This window comes from Danio rerio, chromosome 4 (assembly GCF_049306965.1).
Source record: "Danio rerio strain Tuebingen ecotype United States chromosome 4, GRCz12tu, whole genome shotgun sequence".
Classification (NCBI taxonomy): domain Eukaryota; kingdom Metazoa; phylum Chordata; class Actinopteri; order Cypriniformes; family Danionidae; genus Danio; species Danio rerio.
In genome coordinates, this window is record NC_133179.1 from 26,490,773 (window position 1) to 26,513,796 (window position 23,024).

The window sequence follows — 23,024 nt, forward strand, 5'->3', positions numbered from 1 at the left end:
TCCGCCAAAATGTTTGGACAGAATTAAAGTGCAGGTTAGTGACCCCAAGTGAGTCAACGTATAGTAAATTCAGTTAAAAAATTATAAATTTTCTATGAAATACATTTTACTATACATTATTTATGGCTTTTGATATTTCAGTTCACGTATGTCATGCCTGTCATTTAAATCCACCCTACTTTTAACCTTATTTCTTTCTTTGTAAAAATTACATTAGGCCTAAAATATGTTTTATTAAACACTTAAAATGTAAAAATTACTAACTTATTGAGGTATATTTTACATCATAATCGAAGAACTTTGCAGTTCTCTAAACTGTTCATATTCATTTTGTGTTAATCTCTTTAATGTTATTATTACATTTATTTATTTATTTATTACAGCAATTCATTATATTCATATTTCATCTTAAAAATAGCTTAAAATCAAGAAAAAATTACATTTTAAAATATATCCTCTTAAAAATTAAATAGTCTAAGTTAAACATTTCAAAATATTAATTTCTTTGTTTTGTGTCTTAGTTAGCATACTTTTTAAGAAAATATTAGCAATATCATAGTAGTATTAAAACTATGCGTTTCATCAAAACAAGCCTAGTAATATATCCGAAATCTGGAAATATGGGCTAATAATAATTATTGTTATAGGTCATAATTAGCCCTGGGGACAAGAAGGAAATGTCCTCCTAAATTTTCTAAATATATCAGCCTACATGAAAATTTGATTTTTATGGCATATTTCTATCTAAATATTTTACATAAATTATATAGTTGAAGTCAAATTATTATTATATAATTGTTATAATAATAGTCAACCATTCTTTTTTTTAGCCATTTTTCTTTATCAAAAATTTACCCAAATAATGTTTAACAGAGCAAGGAATTTCTCACAGTATTTCATACGAAATTTTTCTTCTGAAGAAAGTTTTACTTGTTTTATTTTAGCTAGAATAAAAGCAGATTTTATATTGATTGTAGATTTTATAATAATGTTTAAAAATGACTAGACTTGACTTGTTTTATTTTATCTTTTTAAACAATTTTAAGGTTAAAATTATTAGCCCCCTTTAGCATTTTCCCATAGTCTACAGAACAAACTATCATTAAACAATAACTTATCTAATTACCCTAACTTGCCTAATTAACCTCGTTAAGCCTTTATATTGCACTTTAAGCTGAATACTAGTATTCTTGAAAAACATCAAGTAAAATATTATTTACTGCCATCATGGCAAAGATAAAAGAAATCAAAAAATATAAATTAGTTAGTCACTTAACTAATTTAGTATCAATATTAAAACTAGTATTTAAAAAATCAACAAAACTGTAAAAAAAAAAAAAACAGCAAAAAATTTGATAATTTCTTAAAGAACCCTGTGAATCTGAAAATGAGTTATTTTATAGAACTGAAAAAAAAAAAAATATTATTCAATGACCCAGCAAATAATTGCAAGTAATTATAGGATTTTTTTTTTAATTCCTCACTAAGGCTAAGACCATTCAACATATACAAAATATTTAGCAAACGTGAGATACTGAATGTCTTTGTATAATTTGTATAATAATAGTATTAGCTCTACTAACTGATTCAAAATTAACACAAATACGGATTAACAAATAATAAGCAAAAATCAAGTAATTGAAATCGTGTAAAATTCAAGAGCTCAAAAACTAAACAAAATGCAAAAAAAGTCACGCATTGAAAGACAAGCATAAATGAAAAATAAAACTCATATAAAATGACATTGCACAAAACTGACAATTCAAAGTTTTCCAAATTGTAAACAAAAGCAGTCCACTCATATTGAATGTGTTTGTTTCCATATGATCTTTTTGGGCTTGTCTCTACATTGTGTTGCCAAATATGCCATTCGAATTTCGTTTAAATCAGGGGTGTCCTAACTTTTTCTTATAAAGGGCCAAAAACCAAACTTGATTGAGGTTATACTTGGCTAATATACTTGGCTAATTTCCTAATTTATTTAATAATGTTTAAAAATGACTAGAAAATATTGTTTTATATTAGCTAATAGTTTTTCTTTTACATTTATTAATGAACTTATTACAATAAAAAACAAAACAATCTCATGTATAACAGAATTACACTAGTTTTTGCCTTAATTTGTTTGTCATTGTCTTCTAGATAGTCCTCTATTCACTGAAAAAAATCAGATTCATTTACAACATTTATTTAAAACATTTTTGTCGCTCAGCAATAGAACAAACAAAAAAAAAAGGCTACTTCCAAATTAAAAATGACAATTGGCGTTCATCTTAACCTTCTCCATCATACTCACTTCTCCTCTCAGATGGGATGGTGGGATAAAAATCAAGAATTACAATGGGCTAACTTTGGCCTGCGGGCCCTAATTCTGGTTTAAATCATGGCTAGATTCAGCATCATTATTGGTCCACTATTAGTTTTGACAGCTGCTTTTCTAGCCAGTCAAAGGAAAAAAAGTGTGATTAATGATGCTTTTTTGTTCAGAGCTTGTTTCCGAAAACAGATTTCAACCTTTAATAATAATAATAATAAAAAACAACAACACAAATATATATTTAAACTTTACAGAGTTCACAAGGTTCTGAAAGAAATAATCGGAAAATTCCTCATGATTGTCCAAAAGACTTTTCTATTCAATAGTGATTACTAAATGATTTTTCACAATGATTGCACGCTCAGAGTAAGGATTAGCCAATGAAATATATAAGATAATAAATAGAAAACAATGACAACATTTCCTGAACATAAAAAAAACAAAAATAAAAATATACACATTTTTGTCCTTGATTTGACATTTATTATTAGTCCTATATACACAATTCATATACAGAGAAAGTCAGTGCTTTTGGGGGGGAAGGTTTCTGGAACAAGTTCTCCAGAACATGTTCTTGCACTTCTGTGTCTTCATAGACACTTTTTAAACATAATTACAGCAATACAATAAAAGCCCGAAGGACTGAACCACAACAGTTGTGGTAATCCATATTACAAAACCCATAGACACGATCACTGACCAAAATGAAAAAGCAAAGTCATAACAAAATGATTTTCTCATTCAAAATTCGTATGATTATATCATAAAGCGTCTGAATGTGCAAAGCCGGAGACATGTTAAAGCTGATGGGTGAGGCTGTGGGCGGGGTTCGTCACTCGACGCCGCTGATTGGCTGGCTGTTGTAGTCGGTAGATTCCATTTTGAGGATGTACGGAATGATGCTGTCGATCTGGACGTTGCCAATGAGGCCTGCGAAAAACAGCTCTTCGGTGACTGCTGCGCTCATGAGGCGCAGAGCCGGCAGACGAACTAACAACTTTGAAAGACTGAAGGAGAGAAGAATTAATGATTAGAGATAATTACCTCATAAAACAAGTCTTCAGAATTTCAAATAATGTCAGAACTATTAGCCCTTCTGGTAAATTTTTATTATTTTATATTTTTCCCCCAATTTCTGTCTAATGGAGGAAGGATTTTATTAAACACATTTCTTAATATAATAGTTTTAATAACTACTTTCTAAAACCAATTTCTTTAATTTTAGTCATGATGACAGAAAATAATATTGTAATGTAATGTAACGCGTATTTATATAGCACATTTATCTGGTATGGCCATATGCCCAAAGCGCTTCACAATCAAGAGGGGGGTCTCTCCACACCAGCACCAGTGTGCAGCATCCATTTGGATGATGCGACGGCAGCCACGAGACAACAACGCTAGTTTGCTCACCCCACACCATCTATAGGTGGAATGGAGAGACAGTGATAGAGCCATTTTGGTGGATGGGAATTATTAGGAGGCCATGATGGGTAAGGGCCAGTGGAGGGAATTTGGCCAGGACACCGGGGTTACACCCCTACTCTTAACCAGAAGTGCCATGAGATTTTTAATGACCACAGAGAGTCTAATGTCAGTTTAACGTTTCATCCAAAAGACAACACTCACTGACAGCATAGCGCCCCCCTTCACTCTATAGGGGCATTAGGACCCACTAACGGCACTTCCAACAGCAACCTAGCTTTCACATGTGGTCTCCCATCCAGGTACTGACCAGGCTCAGCCCTGCTTAGCTTCAGTAAGTAACCGGCCTTGGGCTGCAGGGTGATATGGCTGATATTTTACTAGATAGATACTAGTATTTAGCTTAAAGTGCAATTTAAAGACTTAACTGGGATAATAAGGTTAACTAGGCAAATTAGGGTAATGAGGCAATTATTTGTTTTACAATGGTTTGTCCTGTAAATTTTATTTTTATTTATTGTAATTTTATGTTTTAATGCCATATCAGCAGAAATAGCTATACTCATGACAACCCCATACTAAATATATAATAACAAACCTTCATTGTACCAAAAAACTGAAAAAAAACTTTGTCCTGTAAAACAATACTTTTATTATAATTATTATTATTTTCTTGTATTATAAAAGTTTGTTCACCCCTTGCAGATTGTACAAAATGTTAATAATTTTATTAAAATAGGGGCATTATACATAATTCAAACATATATTTTTTTAGTCCTGAGCTGAATAGGATATTTCACGTACAGGTTTACACATAGTCCACTAGAGCCAATACTATTTAAAATGACATATATTACTTTTCAAATACAGCAATTACATAATTAAATACAATTACACAGTTCAAAAGTTTACAAACCCTTAATGCTTTATCCGCTTGTTAAGTGGTGACGTTTTTGTGACGTATGTAATACTGTTTCCGGGTCCAAGCCTCCATTCATTTGAGTGGAGAAATCATTCGTTTATGCTCACAGTTTATTCCTATGACACATTAAAGTTAATTTTATATAAAATCATAGAGTACACAACAATCTCTGGGCTTGCTGCATAACAAATACCAAAAATTTAACAATTTATAAAAAAAATTAATCACTTTCTGGCAATCGGATATTAGGCATGGACATATATACTGCGATCGTTGTCGCTTTGTAAACGTTTATTATGACCATTTCATGAATCTCCCCATTCAGTTGAATAGAGCGCTTGGACTCGGAAGCCGCTTCGCGTGACGTCACACTTAACAAGCGGATAGTCTTTTACAGTTTTTAGTTGTACATAATTTTTGTGTATTTGATCCCTTTCCAGAAAATACAATCACTTTGAGATCCCTCTTTTAATACAGAGGACAACAAAAAAGATTGAATTAAAAACCAGAGCATAAAAACTTTTGAACAGAATGAGAACCTATTTGGATCTATGTTTAAATTTACTTTTAGACAACACAATATCAAGGTATAAACTTCAGAAAAGGTATTAAATTAATATGTATTGAAATAACCATGATTATCAAATCACACTAAATAAAAACATTAGTTTTATTGACCTATACAAGTATTACACCGTCTTTCGGATGAGACGTTAAACCGAGGTCCCGACTCTCTGTGGTCGTTAAAAATCCCAGGATGTCCTTCGAAAAAGAGTAGGGGTTTAACCCCGGCATCCTGGCCAAATCTGCCCACTGGCCCTTGTCCATCATGGCCTCCTAACCATCCCCATATTCCAATTGGCTTCATTACTGTCTCCTCTCCACTAATCAGCTGGTGTGTGGTGTGCGGTCTGGCGCAAAATGGCTGCCGTCGTATCATCCAGGTGGATGCTGCACACTGGTGGTGGATGAGGAAATTCCCCCATTGTGTAAAGCGCTTTGAGTGCCCAGAAAAGCGCTATATAAATGTAAGGAATTATTATTATTATTATTATTATTATTAAAGTCCATGCGAAAGGTGTGTTTATATTGCTAGCGCTCATTGTTATTATTTAGGTGAACAATTAACTAGCCCCGCCCCTACTCAATATTCAGTTTCAGTTGGAAGCGCATCAACATACTGAAATAAAAGTTTCAGCAACTTGAGACTCACACTGACTTTTCGATTTTTCTCAAATTCATAGCTCAATAAATCCACAAAATCCATATATCCACTTTCTGTAAACTGCTGGAGTCACTCACCGATACGTGTCCTCTGGATACACTTTGCTCACATAATCCTGAAGTTCCATATAGGCTTTTTCCTGAAATCGTTCAATCTGAAGTGTGCCATCTACGGCTGAGTGATCTACAGCACACATTGACACACAAACAATCAACTCCATTCTTTCTTTTTTATAAAATTTCATTTATTATTTTTCTGATGAACTCCAGTTGTTCTCACCTGGACTAAAGAGGACCACAGCTTTGAGGTAAGCATATTCATAGGCATCAGGACTCATGCGACTCATACTGTTACAAAATTCCTGCATGCGCCAGATATGCTCCATGACTTGCTTCACCCGCTCTGGAGACAGTTTTTCTGTGGCAAACACAGACATTTCTCATTAGCCATCTATGTGTCAGTGAAATAACTCAAGAGTTTACAAACTGGAGTGTGAAAATTTGCAATATTTTTTAAATTCAAAAAAATTAGGGAAAGCTAATTTTCTTTTAATTAAAATCAATAAAACTAAATATTAAATCATGCATTTTCTACAATAGTTTACAGAAGATTCTCACTAAAAAAATGTTTTAACTTGTTCCAACAAAGTACAAATTATACAATTATACACATTTAATTTTAATATTTTGTTAAGTTTGACTAAATTGACTCTTTATTTACATTTACTACTCCTTCTTTAAATGAAAAATCCCTTTTGTAAACGTAATATGGTGTGGTGCCTAAAAGGTTTGCCAAACCCTTAATTTAACTAAGAAAAGTGTATTAAAAAGAAGTTAAAAATGTATAGCACAAATAGAAAACACACATAAAAATGGAAGAAAAACAGGTGTAACAAATCCACATACCTTCATCCAAGCTGGTCTGTAAGTGGTTGATTATGGCCGTGAGGATGGTTTCTACATTCATAATATGTGAACACTGAGCCAAACCTAAGGCGAACAACTCATTCCAACAGGCCTTCATCAGTGTGATGCCGTTCTCTGAGCTAAACACCAAAAACACACAGAATACAGCCAAAGTTAAAACTATTATCTAATCTCCAGCTTATCAGTTTCAATTACAGCATTCTGTCAACATTTAATCAGGTTCTGATTTCTTTTGCTGTCTGTTCTGAATTATGCATATGATTCAATCTTATATAGTGCTATTCACCATATTAAAAATAATAATTATGTGAACAAACGACTAATTTCAGCCACAGCTCTAGCATTTATTTAAAGTATAAAGGAGACAATTTGATTGGACTGAAATTTCAGAGAAGCTGAATTGTAGAATCTTTGCTGAATATTAGAACCATAATGGTGGAAGTGAACCTTTGAACGCTTGTCTTCTATAAGCTACTTTTATCATTGTTTTGGAGTGGACTAGCTTATAGAACACTATACTGCTAACTTACTTAGAAAATAAAAATAATAATTTTAATCTCATGTAGACCCATATGTATAAATCCTGGTGCAAAGGACACTTTTTATAAAGTGTAAAAAGCATTTGTACAGCATCTTGTATTACTGTTGCACGATTAACGATATACGATAACCAAATTTGTGACCCACGATCATTGAATAAATATTGTCGTGATTTTACAGTATAAATACAAAGAAGTTATTTTAATGGGAAGACTTTAGGGATTGTATTGGTTAAAAGCATGACCTGACTGTATCTAGATTGCAATTGTTTTTTTTTTTTTTCGAGAAATGTTTAAAATTCACAGTTTTATTTAATTAATTAATTTTATTTGCCACGGATAAGAAAGAAAATAGTCAGAGAAGCCTCTCCATTCTAAACATGTTCTGTTTATGTTGTTGTTGTTGTTTTATTTGTGGCTGTGAAATTAAATAAGAATACACAAGTCAATAAAAGTTAACCAAAGGAATAATCGTCATTATTAATCTTGATTAACATTAAGCAAAATAATCGTGATGATCATTTTTTTCTGTTATTGTGCATCCCTATCTTGTATAAAGAAAACTGCTTAAACGGCTTTTAAATCATATTATAAATGGCTCTAATATATCATTTGGAAAATGTTTAGTTTGTTCAGAAAAAGTTTTTCTACTCATCATAACGGTATATTAATAAATTAATGAAAAGGCATTGCTTTACTGTTTGTGACTGGTGGTATTAACCCAATAAAAATACAATTATTAAATTATTAATATACAAAAAAATAAATCAATAATAAAGTATTTTATTGAAGTGTTATTACAACCTAAAATTACAATTATTTTACTAATTTCACGACCACAGGCTGTTCCAAACTCAGGAGAGCTTTGTTCGTCTTCAGAACACAAACTAAAGCATTTATAAAATCTTACAAATAGAAATTTTTCAGAACAGCTCAGAACCTCCCTAAAATTTTATGGACACAACCTAAGAAACACTGCATGTGCTCTCAATGTTGAAGGCAATTCAGAATGCTCTATAGTGAACTCTATATAAAATATGTTGCAGAATGCAGGCAACACTGAATCTAAACATACTCATCGTTCATTCAGTACTTATAAACTATTCAGTACTTCTAAATCACATTAAATAACTAGTTGTGCTCAAAAGTTTACATACGCCTTGAAAAATATTTTAAATGTAAATAATTTAAACTAAATAAGAGAGATCATACAAATGCACGTTATGTTTTATTTAATGCTGGCCTAAGTAAAATGTTTTACATAAAATATGTTTATATATAGTTCACTACACTAAAGTCTAGCTGAAATTAATAAAATAACCACAAAAGTAACCATCAAAAGTGTACATACCCTTGGTTTTCAATACAGTGTGTGGTTTACTAATGATCTATGAAGGTTTTTTGTCTGCTTTATGATGTTTTTTTTTTATGAGTCTCTTGTTTGTTCTGAGCTGACTGCCATTTTTCAGAAAAACCCTCAATCATTTGGAGATAATTTGGTTTTCAAGCATCTTCTGCAGATTTGAACCCTTTCCAGCAGTGACTGTATGTTTGTGAGATCCATCTTTTCACACTGAGGATGATTGAGGGACTCAAAACACAACTGTTAAAAAAGGTTTAAACCCTCACTGATGATCCAGAAGAAAACACAAGACATTAAGAGTGTGTGTGGGGGATCTTTAGAGGTTGACGATTAAGGTAAATTGCATTTAATTTATGTTCCAGGATGAATCCAAGGATTTTCTGTTATTTCCAAAGGGCAGTACTAAATGAAGGAAAAATTATATTTTAAAAAAATAGGAACAAATTGGATATCTTCATCCTGTTTAAAAGTTTTCACCCCCCAGCTCTTAATGCCTTGTGTTTCCTTCTGGAGCATCAGTGAGGGTTTGAGCCTTTTTTAACAGTTGTGTTTGAATCCTTCATTCATCTTCAGTATGAAAAGATGGATCTCACAATCACACAGTCACTGCTGGATCTGCAGAAGATGCTAGAAAACTGAAGAATCTGCAGGAGATTGAGGATTTTTCTGAAAAACAGCAGTCAGTTTAACTGTTCAGAATAAACAAGAGACTCATAAACAACCGCCACAAGGCAGAAAAAGAAGTCCTAGATCATTAGGAAACCACACACAGTCTTTAAAACCAAGGGTACGTTCACTTTTGTAGGGGGTTATTTTAATAATTTCAGCTAGATTTTTTTTATCTATTTACTCAGGAGAGTATTAAATATGAAATAAACTACATTTTGTAGGATCTCTCTTATTTTATTTAAATCATTCACATTTTATTAAATTACTCAAGGAGTAAGTAGATATTTGAGCATAACTGTTTACTGTACCTGACACACTGTTGGAGTGGGGTTGGAGAGGGGGCATTAAAAATGACTTAAATGATTTGTAAACTGATTGTACTGTTGAATCATTAAATAAAAAAGTATAAATCATAAAAAAAGAAAAATAATTTGATGATTAAAATGATATTTTACTCTTTTTACAACTTTATTTTGTGCTGTCTACTCATTGCCTAAAATAGTGTTTAAATCTAGGTCATTAACACACACTCACCCGAGAGCCTGGAAAGCTGGAATCGATCGAGCCCAGTGCATGGAGAGGAAAAGCAGACGGGAAGCTGATTCACAGATGTAATTCAGATTTAGGAAATCCGGCATGGGCAGCGGCATCATCAGCTACACACAATATTTAACATTTAGTGACTGGAGTGGCCCCATTTGAGCATATTTGCTGCTATAACTGAAGCGTGTGGAAATCAACTGACCTTAAAGGGCACGTGCATATCTGAGAGTAGCGGTCCTTCTAGTTCTAGCAGCGCGGAGGTCTGTTCGTCATCCCTAACAGCCACAGCCCCATCAGCCACCTCTTCTCCACAACTCTCCTCAGCCTTTAGCACCTTTGTGAGCGTGTCAAAAGCTCTGGAGACAAACAAACCAACAAACCTAAGCTTTTGAACATCATAAAAAAGCTGTAAAATACCAAGCAAAAACACAAGGAGCTGTCATCACTGAAATAATATTAAAATTATTTGAAAATAATTAACTTTTTGTTTTTTTTAATGATGTGTGCTTAATCCTTGTGCAGTCTTATAATTTGGTGTACACCATTTGTCCTTCGGGGAAAAAATGACCCGCATTCACTCAACCTCTAAAATAAAGCAGCTAAATTTAATTTCAAATCTATTTAGCATAAAGAATTAACCTCATCCTCATCGCAAACTCTGTGAATGTTTAAGATTTCTCTTATCATTGTGGTTTATTTAAATCAATGTTTAATCAGTGGACAATACTCATTTTTGACTCAAGTAAAGGGTATATTTTCTAATGCTAAATGTACCTGCATAAGTATAACAACGTAGCAGATTCTTGTGGTCCATGTGTGATGGAGTGAGCCAGTAGTTTTTTGTGGTGTAAAAATGGTTTTATACATGTTAGGTCCTCATTGACCCAAAGTTAGGGTTGTCAAAATATTGGAATTCAGTACAAATCAATACTGGAGAAAAAAAACAAAAACTTTTAAGCACCTTAAACAGCGCTGATTTGTCATTGTGCTTACGTGCTTAACAGAAATGTGTGATTGGCTGTGAAGGTCATCGGTTCACTAAACTCACCGATGTTTACTGAGTGTAAATAAACACAGATACACAAAGCAAAATCTTACTCAGTTTAGACAGTATTTGGTTCCTCTTTAAATAAGAGCAAACAGGTTGGTAATAAGTAAAGCTGCTGTGTGTGGAGTTGCTTATTAATCGAGTTGATTGCTGAGATTTTGAGAAATTCAATGTATTATATTTCAGCTGATTCCATCTAAGGCTGTGACTGAAGTCAGTAGTAGTTTTGTGTCTCTCTTCTATGTTTCTGCTTAATAACAGTAAGTGTTCATCATCAGTCCTCAATATTTACCTAATTAATCCCTTCCTTGTCTCATTTACTTGAGTAACATTAACTCAATTTAGAGAGTGACCAAATACTTGTAAGCCAAATACAAATAAATATTTGCAGACCAAATACAAATAAATTTTACTCAGAGGATTTTGCTGTGCAGAGAGACTGGAGCATTTTAAAGCAGTGATTCATCAGCAGATCGCTTGATCGCTTGTCAGCTTATAGACAAACTAGCTAATTGACATGACTTTGAAACGCTCCAGTGTCCTTGTATTTGTTATTTGTACTCAGTAATCAGCAGTGAGTTCAGCCAACTGATGACCTTCACTGCCAATAGACGTTTTTAATAATTCAGTATTGGTATCAAATTCCAGTGTCGTGACAACCCTTCACGAAGTACAGACGATTTACCCTGAATGTGTGTACCCTTCACGATAACAATAAATGATTTTTTTTTTCTAATTTTGGTGTCATTTTAGAGTAAGTCACCAAACTTCAAGATATTTTTTTCCTCTCTGTTGTTAAAATGGTACCCAAGTCAATTTAGACTCAACAGAAGGGTTAATGTAGAAATTACTTCATAATCTTACATCACCACCACAAACAATCAGTGACTTTCTGTAAAGATTTTTTTTTTCTTAAATTTGTAATTGACGACTGTTCATTTTGTAACAACAACCTGCCCAGAGACTACAGATTTTTTACAGAGTTTTATAGCTAGTACTGGCACAACATGTACAAATGAATGAAAACAAAATAAAAAATAAAATCTGAGCTATACAAGTTCAGATACAAGCATTTGCTCACCGAGTAACGTCATTTGACTCCTCCCTCTGAATGTCTGTCATAACGCTGTCATCGTTACTCATGGTATCGATTCCTGATAGGTCAGTACTGCTGTCCATCATCTCCCGACTTTTGTTGAGGTGACCGAGAGATGTGACCACGTTGGCCAGAGTTCCCAGATCTCCCTGACTGGAATCATTCTAAAGTGAATGTCACAAAACAAGAATATACATATGACCATATTACTTTTACACAATGAATCTTATGACAAAATATTAGGGTTAGATTTTTCAACAGTTGATGTTTATTAAGTGGAATGGGAAAATAGATCATTATGTAGAGCTATGTGCATCTTTTACTTAAGGCTTATCTAAAGGAATTTGCATCTTAACAATATATAATTTTAACACTTTGGTTTTCATAGGTTTTTTTATGCATATTACTACTAAAAAAAACTTTTTTACCTGATCTGGTGAAGAAGGAATTAAAATAGTGTTGTCAAGTTTGGAAATGGACTGCTGGATATTCAAGAGCATGTTGGAGTCCAGTAAACTAGTGGGCCTGCGACCAGACAAAGAATGAGAACTAGAAATAAAAACAACAACAACAACAACAACAACAAAAACAAACACACAAATTCAAAAGAAAAGACAGCACTGTGTGAACTTAAGCAAATGTGTTTTGCTTTACATGATAATTAAACGCTCCATAAAATATTGACTGCCTTTCTTTCTTTTTTATACTTCTTTATTGTGCACTAAACATAAAATAATTTATACCAGAATACCAGAGTGTTTTGAGTGTAATTTTCCCTGCCAACTGTTTGAATCCAGTGATTTAAGACTGATGCAATGACATTCCAGTACCAAATTAGGAAGTTACTTTGCCTGAACAAACTGCACAAAAACCCAAATACAGATATACATTTGTAACAGTATGGTTCCTATAACAATACATAAAATCTGAGGTCTCATCTTGTTAATAAAAATAAGTACTTAAAAGAATAGTTTTTAAAAAAGATCAAATTTGTGTTTCAGCAATAGCTCAGATTCTCATAAACATCGTGTCAGGAAAGCACGACTCTGTGATCCGTAGTAAATCTCATCCGAAGGTCAGAGGGCGCTCTTGCATAGAAACCGCAAATAAGCCGCAAAGAAGAGACAAAGGAAATCAAAGAGTGGAGAATTTAACTAATAACTAACTAATAAATTTTGGAGCAAAAACGTGTTATATTATAATGTAGTATTTTCCTGTGTTTTCAGATTAGCAACAACACCGCAGGTTTAATTCACTTAGAAGCAATGCAAACAGCTGTCAAGTTGCAGAATCATTTGCTCATTAAATTGTCTGCAATCTTATGAGTAGCTTGTCAGTGAACTATAGCTCTGTATAATAAACGCTTCTCCATCTGAAAGCAGCTGCTGGAAAAGATTTACAGCGGATTACAGAGCTAGTTTTACAGCCGAAACGCACATGAAAATTTGTTTTTGATTAATTGTGCATCTTAGTCAAATACAGATGTAAAAATAACACCTTTCAGCCACTGTTTAAAAGCCTACATACAGCCTAGTTTAGAAAATCTGGCAAAAGCACAATCGGTGCATTTCAATTATACGTACAAGCTGTATAGCTCATATCATTTCAATTTCAATTTAAATTAATAAACTAATAAACTACAAAAAGTGTAATTAAAAAAACTAAGTATGTTTATTTTTTCATTTAATAAAAAACATATCCAAACAAAAATTTAAAAAAAGGTAAGCTAAACTGTTTATATGCTTTTTTCAGATTAACAAATTGTAAATGAAAATATAAACTTAATTTTGGTAGGCTAATCAAATAATATGTTGATTTTTTTTAATTTGTTTTCAACTACTGTTCGGGGTTTAACAGTCGGCTAAATGAAAACATTTTACACGTGTCTATCTTTCATTTTAAATATGTAGTAAATAAAAAACTTGACACCAGAGCTGGATATGGAGTGTGCAAACTTTATGTTTGGCAGTAATACCGCATATCATGCTATTGAACCATCCAGATTTGCCTAAAGAGAAATTTCCTTACCACAACAGCCCTAAAAAGAACTCACAAATTCACACTCATACCTAGTGCTTTCTTTTTGGCTGACAAACGTTGGCATTGCAGCGAGAGGGCTGCATAGGTTTTTGCGGATGTAGATCTTTTCAATAGAGGGCGCACAGTTTGCTGGCTTCTCTCTCGACACCTCCACTGGTTTCCTCTCACACTGAACAGCTGTTGAGGGAATTTAAGGAAACACTAAAGATGCTGTACAATCTGAGGCTTTAGTTATCTATTTGTTTGGGACTCACAGTCTTGTTTCATGCCGAGCGCCATGCAGCGCTGCAGTCTGCAGTACTGACAGCGGTTGCGATGGTGTTTATTGATGACACACTCTCCAGACCCACGGCACGTGTACACCAGATTCTTCCTGATGCTGCGCTTGAAGAAACCTTTACAGCCCTCACAGCTCACTGCACCATAGTGACGACCTGTACCCACATACAGTTACAGCATTTATTTACAAAAGTGTTTCTTTACAAATCACAAAATCTTTCTAATTCTTAAGTTCTTCCACCCATGAAATTAGCAAACTTACAATGTCCCATTGTGCTGTCTTTTTCGTGCTATGGTTTTGCTACATGTGGTGAGTGTCACATCACCTTCCCATGTTGTCGCAAAATAAGTGACATCACCCGGATTGAGGAACTTGACTTAACCTAAATAACTATAACTTCTTTATTTTAACTTTTAAGAAACTCTTAATAAAAACTATTTTATTCAAATCAAGCCCAAAACTAAGCTAATAATCTGGTGATCTGCTGTGTGGGTCCCATACCTGAAGCCTTGTCTCCACAAACTACACAGTACTCCACTGGAGGCTTCATCGAGCCCTGATCTGAGCCATCTGTAACAAACTGAAAAACAAAACACTTTGAATGAAATGAATATTCTCACAAAACAGTCATATGTTTGGTCAGCAGGCTAAGAGCAGGTGGGTGTTTGAATGCATTTCACCATGTGTTTACACTATATATCCTGTTTATAAAGTACTACCAGGAAATTACTGTTAAATTGCCAAAAATTACTTTAAAAGTAAATACACCAATATACACTTTTCACCATTAAACCACTAGAAATTTCAAAGCAAGTTTCAAAATACCCTTCAAGGCATAGTTTGCCCAAAATATGAAATCAACATAAGATTTACTCACAATCAAGTGTTACCAAACCCCTATATGATTCTCTTTTCTATTAAACACAAAGTAAGACAATCTGAAGAATGTTGGAAACCATTGACATCCACAGAAAGAAAAAACAAATAATATGAAAGTCAATGGTTACAGTTTTGCAACATTTTTCAAAAAAATATCCCATATAAACTCCCTAAAGGTTTGTGACAAGTGAAGAGTGAGTAAATGATTAAAAATAATTTTGGGGGGATGAACTTCCTCCTGATATAATTAAAGGGGAAACACTGCTCATATTTAACATTTTAAAGTTATATTTATTTGAAACTGTGAAAATATGTTAACTGAGGTATGTTTATTATTAATAAAAAATATTATTGGTCCATACTACTGTGAAATGTGACATGCAGTGGAATTTGTTGTCATGTAAGGTTAGTCAAAGTTCATATTTCACTTACTATATTTTAAGAATGATATTATCAAAATGCTCAATAAATCAACTAATAATGACTTCAAATGTAAACGTCTGCATAAGCCTCAAAATTACGCTGATGTGCCTTGCCTGTAAGATGATTTGAATATGAAGTGTTGATTATTAGCCTACAAGAACTCCATTTTCTATCATGGGAAGGAAAAAGGTTAGGTTCTTTTCATTCATTTCAACTCATAACATTTGAGTGAGTATTTTGGTTGATGTTTCCAGAATATCTATCTATTTTATATTATTACCGTGCAATAAAATTTCTGATACAGTGAAATAGAACTTTGGTCATACCATCCATCCCCTACTTTGTGGTTTTAATGAGCTTGCTGACCTGGATTTGTTGTCCTGATAGTTCAGGTGATGCGAAAAGCAGTTGATTGACGGCTGAGCCATCGGAAGAGGTTAGGATGACCTTGGCTGGTGAGTTCTCCTGTTTGATGAACAGTTTCTCTTGATTGGGGTAGTCCAGGTTAGCTAATATAAACTGCTGCTTTCCAGCTCCAGCCTGATCAATGGCCGTGACTATTTGCACTTTCTGGGCCAACTGTTGCTCGGTCACAATCTGAGACAACACGTGACAACAAACTTCATTAGATGGAAACATAAATAATGACATTTGTAGTATGAAGTAATTTGTGGTGTCAAAAGCTCCCTTGAAATCTTAGGGTGCTTTCACACCTGTGAATCGATTCAGTTGTTCCGAAACAGAGATTACAAATGTTACATTGTTGCTCTTTGCTCTTGGAGCGGTTCGCTTTCACATTGCAAAGTTTCTAATCGGACCAAAAGAGCTACAACAAGTCACGGGCGAGTAAACTCTCCTTACATTAGTCAGAGTGTCAGGGTTTATTTTGCAGCGTCCCGCTCAGCTGTCAGGAGAGGTGGTGGTTTGATGGTGATTGACAGGGTGCACGCGCACGATGTGTCTGAGGAGAGCTGCGGTGGGGAGGGGTGAGAAGGGTAGACGATGCCTATTTGAGGACTGGGAGGGACACGCGAGATTACCGGGAGATCATCACTCGTTTGCGGGCATCCGGAGACTCGCGAAACTTCCCGCCATACTCATAATTCTCTCGTCATATGGCCGTAAGCCTATTACATATCCATAAAACACTGTGATATAACCGCGTTCGGATCGGATCGCTTTCTCACTGCAATCGAACCGCTCCAGGGTTCGTTTCAATCGAGCCGAGACCACCTCATTCAAGCGATCTCGGAGCGATTACTTTGGCGCGGAACAGAGTGCGATTGCCCTGTTCACATATGCCAATCGAACCGCGCTAACTGGGCAATCGAGACACGTTCCGAAACAAAAGTGTAGGTGTGAAAGCACCCATAATGAAGTATTAGTATGTTAGTCTTAAAGATATCTTTAAGCCAGTGTGCTCTAATACTAGGGCTGCTTGATATTGGAAAAATCTGATATTGCTATATTTTATTTTTCTGCATAAGTATTGCAATATGAACACAGTTTCATGAGATAGTTTGAAAAGCTCTATTTGACAGTTTCTGGGGAGACTAACAGTATTTAGATATGGAAATTGAATAATCACAATGCAAAAAATGCTTTTCTTACATTTTGCTTTAGGTTTGTCACAATACTATTAATGCATGTTACGATAATATACCAGCTGAAGAATCGTGATACCAAGTTTTATTGTGATGCTGTAATTCATAACTCAAATCTATGAAACGATAAAAAATTAAACACTATTTTAAAATGTTATAATAGGTCTACTAGAATTTAATTCATAAATCTCTTATTATTAAAAAAGTATTATTTTCAAGTCACTTTACTTAAAATGTATTCCTTCCTTTTGTTTATTTTGTAGCTAACTGACCAGCAAAAAAAAAAACATAAAACTAAGATGCAAATTATACCAAACGGAATTAGTAAAAAAAAACAAAAAAAAAAAACAAACGCTTCCTGTTGCTATTTTGGGTTTTTCATCTATTGTTTTTTTCAGTCTTTTCAGGTAAAAATCCAAGGTAATTCAAAATTTTACTTTGTGAGTCACTCTTTTTAAAAGATTGTTGCGGTTGTTGTTGCCGTTTAACCCTAGTTTGCTTTGTCTTGTTTCTACTACAAATATCTAAAAAAAATCCTAGATAAAGTAAAAATATTAACTTAGGAAGAACAAAGGTTTTTTCTTAAAACAAGCAAAATAATGAGTTGAATAAAATAATCTTGTTTTTGCTTTAAAATGTAAATATTTGTACTAAAAACAAGTTTTTTTTGTTTTGCATAAATCATATAAATTCCGTATAAATACAGTAATTAAAAACATTCTTTAGCTCCCGCTCAACTATATTCCAGACTCAATATTGTGATGTGACTATTGCAGATGCACACATTACAATATCGATGCTGAAACAATATATTGTGAAGCCCTATGCAATGTGTTGGTGAATATACATGAATGTACTAAGAAATTATCAGTTTGCAACATCAAGCAGCACAACAAGCTATTTTTAACATCTAAAAATGTTATAGAAGTGAATGAGACTGGTAGTCTTTAGCCAAAAAGATTTGGATGGTTGTGCCAGTTTGTACGTCAAGAATAAGGTCAATATATTAATAATGCAGTGTAAGTCACCTGTAGGCCACCATCTGCAGAGACCAGCTGAATTCTGGGACTTTCTCCTTCCATGATGCCAATTCTTCAGAAAATGGCTAGCAATGCCCCATCAGCTGCACACCCACCTAAAGCAACACTGATACTTTCAAGAACATGAATAGAGAGTTATATAAATCAAAAACTAGTTGAAAATAACAATGACAAAGCTGTTTCCTTGGAACCAGTCAGTTGTATGTAATATGACTTTAAACTACTGAAGTGTTGAATGACGGAGCTTGTGCAAGCATACATATCACTAAAACAAAATGTTGGAGCGTGTATTATCAAACTAATTTTTTAGCCCTAAATGACAAGAAATGTATGGTGAAAATATTCAATAACACTTCAAATTATACTTAAACTTTGTTGAAATGTGCACGTGTCAAACACCTGTTTACCCATACAAGTCAAATTAAATGTATTTTGAAAGACTGTGTAGACACATGTAAAAAGGAAGTAAGAAATGTGCTTGGAAACACTATGTTTATACAAATAATAAAATGAAATATACCTTGAATGATTGTGTGCATACATATAAAAAAGAAGCATACTATAGTTTGGGCTTGATAAGTCAGGGTTTTGTTTTGCTGTTTAATTAGGACAAACGAGTGCCCCCTAATACTACACACAAACACACACACACACACACACACACACACACACACACACACACACACACACATTTGTATAATTTTTTTTTATATATTGTTCTGCAATCCAGATGTAAGTTGTTATCTGCAATTGTTTGAAAACTTCCGATTCATTTGACTTTGTGAAAATTAATAGGAATAATAATAATAATGATAATAATAATAAAATAAAGAAAAATTATAATTAAAAATACAAGTTGGCAACATCAAGCAGCATAACAATCTGTTTTACGATTCAAAATCATTGGAGATCAATGAGAACAAGCCAATAAGATTTTAATTGCTATGCCATAAAAATCAGGTCAATAATATGGTCCTGGCTTTTAAAATTTTGCATAAGGGTCCCTTGCACAGGAAGAGTCATATTCAGAGGGGTCTGTATGTTTAAGTGTACTCTATATTTGACGTGGCATTAAGTAGTGTTCTTAGCACTGTTACATAACTGAAGAGCTCTTACACGAGCATTCCTCTTCTATTTTGGCAAATTTATCAACAACTTTTATATAAATATAAAAAAACAACTTGGTAGTTGCACTGTTACACTAACCAAGATTTGTCCCAGCTCTCATGTTGCTCTTTTCTTGCTTTGATCCTTATTTAGAAGGTTGATTGAATAAAAGCATCTTCTGAATGATTAAACATACTGTAAACACATTGCTGCAAGTCCTATAGGCCCATGTCTCCATTATTTTTTTTAAGAAATACAAGTGATTTAACAACATTTAATCATTTATTTTATTTTTGGCTTAGTCCCTTTATTAATCTGGGGTCGCCACAGTGGAATACACCGCCAACCTATCCAGGATATGTTTTAGGCAGCGGATGCCCTTCCGGCTGCATTCCATCACTGGGAAAGATTTAACAACATACAGAAATAAATAAATAATAGATTACAAACTAGTACTGTATACTTAAGTACTAGTAAAAAAAATTACACATGATTTTTAAAAAGTTAACAAGTTTCTTCTGTTTAACTTAAGTAAAGACATTTTGCAGAATGTTGGAAACCAGTACTAATTGACTTCAAAAAAACATTGTGAATGTCAGTGGCTTTCAGTTTCCACCATTCTTAAAAATATCTTCTTTTGTGTACAATAAAAAAAGAAACTCAAGGTTTTGAGGACACTTGAGGATCAGTACATCTAAACTGACAATTAAAGATACTTGCAAAGCAATTAGCAATATTAGGTGATGTTCATTTCTACATCTGGGTTGGGACTTGTGGAGTCGCGCATCAATGGATTTGTTTTTCAGTGTTTGGACTTTTTACGCAGTGAATTTTAAACCACACTGAACTAAAATAAACTGAACTTTAATTCTGAAAACTGGACTGACACAGTTTCAGTTTACTAGAACATCTATGTTAAGCTGCTTTTAAACAATCTACATCATGTAAGCGCTATAGAAATAAAGATAAATTGAAATAAAATTATACTAATTCTTTAAAATAAAATATAACAGATTTACATTTTCTATTAGTTATTTGGCAGACGTATTTGTCCAAAGCAACTTCACAAACGAGGAAGGTGTTAATTTATAATAAAGAGGCAAAACTCACAAAAAGTGCTACTTATACAGATTCTCGCACTGTTTAGAAAAAAAAGTGGTGTAAAATGTGGATATTATTTTAAAAGATGTAGTCAAGCACTTATGTTTAATTTATTAGGGATAATGGTACATGACAAAAGTGCAGCTGCTTTAAAAACATCAACACAGTAATAAATGTAGCTATTGCTCTTTGTTCATGTTAAGGCATTAACTAACATTTACTAATGAGACCTTATCGTAAAGTGTTAACTGTTGTCCTTTTGAAGGTTAAGATTAATAAACAATAAAGTAATGCACAAAAACGTAGGGTAGTTTTTCCTGTTATACATGTTAATGTAACCTTTTTTGCAGCTTGTCAAATTCGCGATAATAACATACACCGTGATTAAAACTTTTTTTTAAAAATCGCAACAAGAAAACATAACACAATCATAGGTATATTATTGTAACTCTTATGTTTAGTACTGTCAACCAATTCAGAATTATCGAGAAATAACTGAATGCAGTGGCTACGTTAGCACAACAGCTAGCATCGCGATTTGCTTTCAGTGTTTATTAAAGCCTCGAATAAAGCTGAATTAACGCGATGTAGCTTGAATGACAGACGGGGGTCAGAAACGACAGTGGAATGAGTGTGTGTTGTGTGTGTGTTGATCCGGGAAGATAAAGTTAGATCTGTTCCTGTAGGTTAAAGGTCATACTTGAAGGGTTAAAGCTCTCAGCACATACACAGAAGGATCTTCTCCTCATCAGCTCCTCACGCGTGGATTACAGCACAAAAGTCATATCTCAAAGACGTATAGTTAATTAAAAGATGCATTTTAAAAGGGAATATTTATTTGGTGATTATTTTGGATCTGTGTGTGTTGTATTTACATGTTCACTACTCAGCATAGCATGGATAGCGTTAGCCTGCTAAATAACTGTGTTAGTTGACCACTATAATCTTCAGTTGTCTTGTTATATGTATGTATTATTCCTAAATAACCCATTTATACGCATACAATCGCCTGTAAGACTTTGTTTTATGATTTGTTGATATTTTTGTTATGCCAGCGGTTGCGATGCTAACGCGTGTTAGCAGGCCGGCTAATAACAGTGCTAACGTTCTGTTGAATTTTTCATCCCAAACAATTGCTGCAAGCACAGTGCTGTTTGCTAACAGAAAAAGGGTTATTCTTACCCTTAATGCGCGGGTTATTATCCAAATCCCGCGGCGTTACGATAAATTATTGTAAAGTGACGGCTCACTGCAGCTAAAGGAGGTCAGAGTTCGCGACCCGCTCAGAGGAGGCCCGCACATCTGCGCATGCGCGAACGTATTCGAGGCCGTCAGCATTGATTTTAGTGAAGGCTGAATTCAAGTTTATTTTGATAGTATGAGGAACTAGACATCATATATATTGTGACCCTTAAGGAAGTCAAAATAAATATTGCCTACTGATAAACTGCATACTAAACGGTCTTAGTTTAGCCTACTGGGTGATTTGAGCTTAGCAAGTAACATTTATAGTAGCCCACAGAGCTATGCTAACGGATGCAGTTTTCAATGTTTGTATCGATTAAGATTAATAATAGTAACACTTGGGGCGAGGGACAGATAGATAGATAGACAGACAGACAGACAGACAGACAGACAGACAGATAGATAGATAGATAGATAGATAGATAGATAGATAGATAGATAGATGGATATATAGATGGATATATAGATGGATAGTTAGTTAGTTTAATATATACAGACCAAACTCAATGTTAGAAATTAAAGTGATCTAAAATTTAGAAATAACTTTTTTTATATATTGCATCATTTTACTTGGAAAATATGTTTTTGGTTATGCATTTTATGTCTTTGTTACATAACACGTTTTTCCCTGTTTATTTCAGTACTGTAAAAGTAATTTTTTAAATAAAATTTTATTCATTTTTAATCACATTTTTTATTGTAAAGTAATGCATTATAAGCTAATTTAGCATAATTTATTTGAATGCTCATATTTTCATTTTTAACAATTATTGAACTTTTATAAATAATTATATATATATATATATATATATATATATATATATATATATATATATATATATATATATATATATATATATATATATATAAGGTTTCTAAATAAATTGTCTATAAATAAAAATCAGAGCTTAAATAGCTGTATTTTTATGAATTTTCTCTAAAAATGTCCATGGATGCCTCAGCGCTCCTTTTCAGCCCCCGATTGTGGTGGTAACACAAAATGTTGTATGAAATGAACAATTGTTTTCCTAAAATCATTATTATTCCTTCAAATTCTACATATAATGTAAATTTGCTCTAAAACTATTTTTACACAAAACATTACGTTACAAATCGTTTAATATTATGATGACAATTTAGCATACTTTAACATTTTAGTTTTGTAAAATTATCATGAAAAATTTTCCATCTAATGCTTAAACATTCCAAAATTAATTATAACAAAACTTCTT

At 33.3% G+C, this 23,024-nt stretch overlaps 1 protein-coding gene across 2 annotated transcripts; it reads right to left on the minus strand.

The window, feature by feature from the left end:
* Positions 1–2,777: 2,777 nt before the first annotated feature.
* Positions 2,778–21,855, minus strand: nr2c1 (nuclear receptor subfamily 2, group C, member 1). Of its 2 annotated transcripts, none has more exons than XM_073946056.1 (14): positions 21,730–21,851; positions 18,328–18,434; positions 16,062–16,292; positions 14,895–14,973; positions 14,368–14,547; positions 14,143–14,290; positions 12,502–12,598; positions 12,059–12,237; positions 10,132–10,285; positions 9,921–10,042; positions 6,795–6,934; positions 6,169–6,306; positions 5,967–6,072; positions 2,778–3,324 (listed from the first exon to the last, which is right to left on the minus strand). In XM_073946056.1, the coding sequence occupies exons 2-14, from the start codon at positions 18,379–18,381 to the stop codon at positions 3,150–3,152; spliced, it is 1,803 nt and encodes a 600-aa protein (XP_073802157.1). In that variant the 5' UTR covers positions 18,382–18,434; positions 21,730–21,851; the 3' UTR covers positions 2,778–3,149.
* Between the last annotated feature and the right edge of the window lie 1,169 nt (positions 21,856–23,024).